At 39.5% G+C, this 7929-nt stretch overlaps 1 protein-coding gene across 1 annotated transcript; it reads right to left on the reverse strand.

The window, feature by feature from the left end:
- Nucleotides 1–2005: 2005 nt before the first annotated feature.
- LOC137500952 (uncharacterized) lies at nucleotides 2006–3670 on the reverse strand. Its single transcript, XM_068227707.1, has one exon. The coding sequence runs from the start codon at nucleotides 3668–3670 to the stop codon at nucleotides 2006–2008; it is 1665 nt and encodes a 554-aa protein (XP_068083808.1).
- Nucleotides 3671–7929: the final 4259 nt, after the last annotated feature.

Here is a 7929-nt window from a genome sequence, read left to right on the forward strand (position 1 = left end):
TTAGCATCCACCTGTCCAAAGGTAGGTTTTAAACGTAAATAACATTTCATGTTCCGGAATGGACTGGCGTTTATAGGGAACCGAAATGGTGATTTTACTCTTCCACAATATATACAGAACAAGACCAACCTGACTGGAAATCGACCAAACGTGATGGAATTCCACCTCTAAACCTTTTTTTCATGTCCATTTTTTCGTCAGGAGGATTAATAAGGGAGATACCATGAATGGTCAGTTTTGCAGGTTAAGTCCAGCGGACATAGCCACAAAGGTGTTTTACATGGAGCAGATTCCTTATCTATATAAATCAAATCGTAACGACTGTGTGCCACTACACTGACTATTTTGGCGAAATTTTCGTACAGCTTTCCGTTTAAGGGGTAATAATGACCATCTGCACAATTTTTGGTTTAGTTTCCTGAAAGTCCTAATTTTTACCCGCCTCGCCCAAAATCCAGATTGCGGCATAATCTGCCAGAAGGAAAAAAAGAAGATAGTTGAAATTTGACAAAATTATACGTTTTAGCCTGTAACGAACGGAGAACATCCTAGATTATTACATTACTTTTTATCCCCGAAGAATATCAAAATATGCAGGCAATTTTAATGATGGTGCAGACCTTCGGAAATTCCTATCACATAACAGATTGTACAATCTCCGTTCAATTTGGAATGATCTACAAACTTTGATCTTATGACTTTTTGCCGTATCTGTATCCCTTTTACGCTTGATTTTTCTCTATTAATCGATGTTAAGTCAGTTTGGAATTTTCACAAGCATAATTCATACTTTCGATTACTTATATGAAATACAGAATCATCAAACTCTTCACGAAAATTGGCCCACCCAGTAGGCATATGTGAGCCAAATGCTATGTATGTAGCTGTCACATAATTATCCGGAAAGTAATGTAATGTGAGATAATCTTACAAAAACGTTACCCTGTTCCACGTTTCTAACTCAGTCTGGCCCTAGAATAGATGACATATCATAGGACCAGCCATTTAGGGCACTAAATCCGGCGTGTCTTATAGGGTAAATCATACAGTGATGGGCACTTTAAGAGGGCTCAAATAGTTTTATTTCACATACACCGAATAATTATCGAGATACATATTTCATTCATTGCAAGAGAATAGTGAAGTGTTCCTAGTTTTATAAGAATGATATGTTAGATATTTAGTATTAATTGCTGACCTTCTATAAAATATTAATTTCAGAAATTCATAAAATGACAGTGATGGGCACTTTGAAGACTAACTTGGGCACTTTGAAACACAGTGATGGGCACAGAGGAAAATACCTTCTAAGGAGTCACAAAACCTATTATCTCCTTAGTTTAATCACTTCCACTGTAATCTACTATATCCAAACAATTTATGCAGAAGAAAATATTCTCATCCTCTGATTCATTTTCTGCTGGATGCAAATCGTTTCCCACGGGAAGGCATTTCTTGCGGAATATCTTCTGACATATTTGACAGGAAACTCCTTGTATCTTAGTATTAAGGCTACCGCCACACTGGAAACAAAGTCCAGAAGAAAATATTTCGGTGGATTTCCGAAGGGAATTGTTAGTTTTGCTCTCCAGCAAGAAGTTACTTGTTGACGCCCCGAAGAAACATCTTCCCATCTTCATTTCGCCTGTACTCAGGATGTTCGTAGAAGTACTGCCTTGTTCACAATCAGCTACTTCTTTCCTCTCAGCCAGTCTTTCCGTGTTCTGCTTCAAGTGTTCGTCACCATGATTCCTCTCACCAGATTGTTCATTGCGATTCTCAAATAGCAAGACCTTTTTTACAGATGTAGCTGCAGTCATTTTGGGGTCATTGCTCTCTCGTATGACAGGCAAAATATCCTTCCTTTTCTTGTTACCCCTTTCATTCTTGTTTATTTGGAACTTTTTCTCCTCTCTTTTTCTCTTTCTGTCTTCCTTCTTCCTCTCCTCATTTGCTTTCGTGTCTGCCTTTTCTTTATGGATGTCTTTCCATTGCTTTGACGTTATCACGTAAGGCATGCGTTGCACATTCCGTAGATTTTCCTTTTGGGTGTTTCAGGCCATACAAGACAGTCTTCCAGTGATTTAACATCCGAACGCTTCAACACACTGCTTGACGATGGTGTTCGTGGCTGAGGCGATTCATTCATGTGTAGAGGAGCTGTACTGAGGGTCAGTTGTTCTTGTTCTACATATACATTCTCCAGAGCAGTTTGTTCCAAATTTGTTTCTCTGGTTTGCTGCTCTACATCCTGTCCATCAAACTCCGAATTTTGATCATTTCTCTCAAAAAATTCCTCATACAGTCTGTATAATACAAAAAATTCTTCACTGTGTTCTTCTTCAGTTACCTTCTCAATATTCTTGAACAGCTCAATTCTCTCCTCTCCAACAATACTGCAGAATTTTTGAAATGTCAGTAATTTGTTCTTCTCATCCGAATTATTCACATTTTTGTTAATATCGGTTGGAGTGGCAACACTGTACTTTCTTCCAATACATTTAGTGAAGTCTATGTTGTCTGGGTTCCATGGAACAAGACCACAGGCTCTGAAACCACTTTTCAAGGTTTCTGGCTTTATTCTCTCATTCACAATCTTTTCCAGCACTGGAGCAAAGTCCTTTCTCGTGAGAGCTTCAGAAGGGTGTTCTCGACGCCAATTTAGCACTCCCTTTTTCCACTCACTCTTGACTGGCTGAAATACAGCAACGTCCGCTGGTTGGAGAATTCTTGTGGCGTTCGGATATAATGCTATAAGAATTATCTGAAGTTCAGTACAGAGCTCGCTAAGCTGAAATGTAAGGTGGCTCTTGTGACCATCCACAAACAGTATCACTGGAAATTTTACTTGTGTTTTCACTAAATGGGGATGAAGAACATTTGCCACAAATTCGAAGAATACTTCGGATCTCATCCAGCCCGAGTCACTGCAGCCTATGCCCCATGAATCTGGAACAGACTGTACAATCTCATTAGGCAGTCTTTTGTAGTTGTATACTATCATTGGAGGGCAGACTGAACCATCGGCTCCAAATGTGAACATAACTGTCAAGGTTTCCTTTTCATTTCCCATTGAAACTTCATAAACATTTTTTGAACCTCTTGGAGCAATGACTTTTTGATTCTTTGGGCACAGTTGAAAGTTTGTTTCATCTCCATTAAACACTCTTGATGGGTCTTGGAGTATATCAAACAAATTTTCTGATTTCAGATATGTTTCAATCTCTTTAAACCATCTTCTAATATCTGCTTCACTTATATTAGCACAAGCCTTCGTTACAGTCTCAGATGTTCTTTCTGACAGGACCGGATGTTTCCGAAGGAAAGCTTTGTACCACCCAATTACTGGTAGGTTATCCTTGAAAGGAGTTTTCCTTTCGTTTGATTTCAGGAATTCCTGCACACTGAGTTGAACATCTTCTCTTCGCCTAGGGAAACCTTTCTTACTCAAGTCTATTAGCCAGTTAACCAAACTTTCTTCTTCATTGTCGCTAAGGATCGGATTGGGACCAAATTTAGACTTAGGTTGTCCTTTAAGGTAACGCTGAAGTGTAGACCTAGGAACACAGAAGTTTCTTGCTGCAGTTTTTATCTTCTCTCCATCGCGTACCGCAGCAACTGCAGCCATTAGACTTTCTTTTCTATAGGGCTCCTTTCCTTTATTTGGCATTTTGGAGCTGGAATAAAACAAACAAACCTATGGAATCGAAGTAAACAACTGTATGAAAACTTTTATGAATAAAAATATATTACGTCTTTTGCATTCACTTAGCCTTATTTATGATGCTTACGCCCTTAAAGTACGTATTTAGTGGAATAATATCTGCTTAAATTATCTGTTAGGATATTTCTCTTGATAAACTTAACGAAATATAAAAATAAGGGAGAATCACAGTGATGGGCACTGCCAATATCACACTGATGGGCACTGTGCCCATCAGTGTCAAATACCATTTTACATGTGTTCTATTGTTAAAATGTGTACACTGAGGGCATAGTGAAAACATTGATGAAATAAAAATGTATAATGCTCAAAGGTTCATAAATTACAGTGGTGGGCACCCAATGCCCATCACTGTTTTCTCAGTTGCAAACAGTCACAGTTATGGGCACAGCCATTTGTAGGTTATTGTTAGTTGGTAGAAGTTCAATAAGTATATCAAAACATAATTATAACTCAGGCTAACATATTTAAACAGCAGATTCGGAATATATAGTAGCATATTTGCTTACCTCCTTAATAAATGGATACACTCTTCTTAACAATTTGATAAGGATTCAATACCAAACCAACATGGATTCCACAGCACTAACAAACAAACTATGCTTGTGCTCATTGCGTGGCCACAGACCATGGAGATTGCATAGGAATATACCTAAGAGTACTTTTGACACAGAGGTACAAATAATGGATGCATACCGCTGCCAGAAGGCTTATTTTTACACTCCTTGTAGTTCCAGTGCCCATTACTATGTTAATGCCCATCACTGTATGGTTTACCCTAGTATAATTCTTTGTCGATATGACGTACGTTTAGTAGCAGTTAATCTGTAAATGAAGGTCTTCAATATTGTAAAAACGCATATACTTTCGTATGTCGATCTATATATATTCACTGATGTCGATTTGTAGCGATCGAGAAAGGGTGGGTCTGCTAATGTAATCAGTACCTCCCACACCGACTTTGACTGGCTGTATGAAAGGGCCCTTCTCCAACTCCTGTGTAACTGTCTTTAGTAAGGAAGGTCTACAATTGTAATGAATAGTTCGCTTCTCGATTTGACTTGCGGAAGGCAAGTGAGCATGCAGTTTTGTGTTAAACTTCCCTACCCGATTGTGTTTGGCAGAAGGCAAGGGTGCCCGCCATTATAAACAAATGTCCTCATCTAAAATGTGACTGGCATTATTCATAGTGGCCTGCTATTTTGATGGAAACTCACCAACTTGGTGTCACTGGCAGTAAGCTGGCTGGCAGTAGGAAAATCGGCCTGACATTATAATGATAACGGCACAACTCAATTTTGAATGGTAGTAGGGAATTTGCCTGCCATTATAATAAAATCTCCTCGACTGTAATCTGTTTGGGAGTAGGAAATGGGGCCTGCCATTGTAACGAACACTCCCAACTTGATTGTGACCGCGCAGTAGGCAATGGGGCCTGCAATTATAATGAAAACTTCCCAACTCGATTGTGAATGGCAGTAGGCAAGTGAGCCTGCCGTTATATCACAAATCCGTAACAAGCACATTACATTGGAAGCACCGTATTGGGAACCTCCCCATGCTCTTTCTCGGATAACGCTAAGAGACATGCAATTTTAAAACAATCTTATTTACTGCATGTACACTATTTACTTCGATATTCGAATACAATGTAGAATACCGTAGCGAAGCACGGGTACATTCGCTAGTCTTGAATGATCTCAAACCTTCCCTGATGATTTGTAAACTGCGGCTTTTCATATTTCTTGGCCAATTGATCGTCATCTAACTGAGTTTGTGTGTCAAGCAGGAGGCGGGCAACCTCTTTCGTCGGCAGATAGAACATCTACAAGGTAATAGCCACATGACTTTATTCTTTCTTGCTACCTCCGCAGTTTAATCCGAGGGAAAGATCTGAATCTTTAACTATGTAACCTACTTTTCTAAAATGTAACTTTCTTCCAGCTAATATAAAAATTTCATAAAATCTTTAACTGTAAATCGGGGATGGAGAGTGATGTACCCTCTCGAGCTCGCCTTCATCTTGGTGTGAGGTGACTAGGTTTTGTAACTGTTTTTTCCTCCGGTAATGTGTTAAAGTAATTTCTATACGAGTTACATCAGTAGTTTGGAAATAGCCCCTGTTTCATCAGCCTAGAGCCCTTTAGGATTTTATTTTTCATTATTTGGAGCGCAGTGTTTGCTTCCATTCATTTGTATTTAGGGCCGTTTTCTTAATCTGTTCCTTTCACAAAGGCCCTGTAGGTTGGGTACTAGATACCCCTGTAATACATTACCTTTCAAGTTGTAAGTTGTGCCTTGAGAGGCCAGGATTGTAAACTGATGTTGCCTTGAGTAGTCCTGGAAAACTGAGAGCCTGTTAGCTCTTTTTCAAGGTTTCGTAACTGTAAAGAGTGCCTCTGGAAGACCAGATATTGTATTTAGGGAGCAAGTGCTTTGTGAATTGGGGGATTTCTGCCCTTGAATAAATTTGTGTTCTTTGTAAATTTGAGCTGGGAGCTCAAGAAATGTAAAGCAAGGGGCTTGAAGCCCAGGACCTGTAGGATTCACTAGTCTTATATTGTCCTCGTCTTGTTTAAAGATTGTCATTGTACCTGATATATTATTGTGTTCACTCAGAGAAAGATTGTTAGGTGTGAAGTTCTAACAGAAAAAATATAACCTTTTACAATTTTAATTCAATTCTTGATATTGTAGATAGACCCATTTATCCCGGCACCTTTTTTAACCTCAATCTGCTCCATTGTAACCCCGTAACAAGTGGTAGCAAAGCGTGGTTGAATGGATCTCAATTAAGCCCTTTTTGATGGCTAAACTTAGGATTCGATTCGAATTCTAAGAATTTTCTCAGTTGCTGGAATTTTTTTCTTTTCTTCTAAATTTGTAAATTTTCTGTCATCATGTCTGGCTCTAGCGAAGTCCTCCATCCCGGCTACTTGCGCAAAGAGGCATTAATTTATGAATTCCTTGTTAGGAATGTTCAATCTGGAGGCACGGTTGCGGCAGATACCACCAAACTTAAAGAGTCATTAGAATTATCCATTTGTATCCCAACTTTGGGGGAGAAGGAAATTGATGAGAGTACAGGCTAGATTGTTCCATTGTATAACAGGGTTAGCGATCTATTGTCTCTAAAGTTATAAGGACGTCATGCTAAGGAGGCGAGTAATTTAGTTGATCATCTATCAAAAATGTCAAATAGAGGCAATCAATTGTTGACTGCGGCAGCTGTTCCGAAAACCGACAAAGTCCCTGTAATAAACATTGTGAGTTAGGAAGATTCTTCGAAGAATGTAGAAAGTAGAAAATCTGTAGCTACTCAACAAACGTCTGCCCCATTAGAAACAGAGCCTGGCCATCCCAAACAAATTCCACCGTTCTTTTTTAATAATGTGGTATCGGGAGCTCCTCAACCCCCTAGGCTGTCACCAATTATGTCACCCTGTTTTAGTAGTTTGCCCCATCCTCTGGCTATGTTACTTAGGGGAATTTCAAAATTTTCAGTAAATTCCACTAATGATGTCATCTCATTTCTTAGGTTTTTAGATTAATTTCAGGATCATGCACTAGTGTTTTCCCTTTCTCAGTCTCAAATTCTCCAAATTGTGTACCCATATTCCGTAGGCGTCCTATTGGACAAAATAGTTAAAGCTATAGCTGACAAATCATCTACAGAAGACTTCCATGCTCACCTTTTGGCAAATTTCATTCCGGCTAGAGCAATGTCCTCTCTAATACAGAAGTTCTATTTTAGGGTATAGCGTCTGGACGAAAATCTGGCAGATTACATCCAAGGTATCAAGTTTTGTACCCGAGTGTTCGTCCTGCATTTTTCCGAAGACGAGATTGTGCAAACTATTGTGGAAGGGAACTCTCCACCTTATAGATCTTATTTATGTTTTGAGTCTTGTCCCCAAACCTTGGCAGACTTAGAGGCTATGGCTGTGTCAGCCGAAGGAGTGCGGTATGCCGACACGTTAAGAGTTGCGAAGGAACCCCCTCCGTATTCTAGTAATTTTCGGCCTTCACCTCGCCGAACTTTCACCACCCGCAAATGCTATGTTTGCGGGTCTACGGAACATCTTCGTAACAAGTGCCTGTTGATCAAATCCAGTGGGACAAAGAATGGAACAGGGTCATCCCAAGGATGTTTCATCTAGCCAAGAATTGCCCTAATGCCAATAGCACCCCTTCCTGCTCAACTT

Source organism: Anabrus simplex, chromosome 5 (assembly GCF_040414725.1).
Source record: "Anabrus simplex isolate iqAnaSimp1 chromosome 5, ASM4041472v1, whole genome shotgun sequence".
NCBI lineage: Eukaryota > Metazoa > Arthropoda > Insecta > Orthoptera > Tettigoniidae > Anabrus > Anabrus simplex.

Coding starts and splice junctions, on each gene's coding strand:
- LOC137500952 (XM_068227707.1), bottom strand. CDS start 3,670: ATGCCAAATAAAGGAAAGGAGCCCTATAGAAAAGAAAGTCTAATGGCT.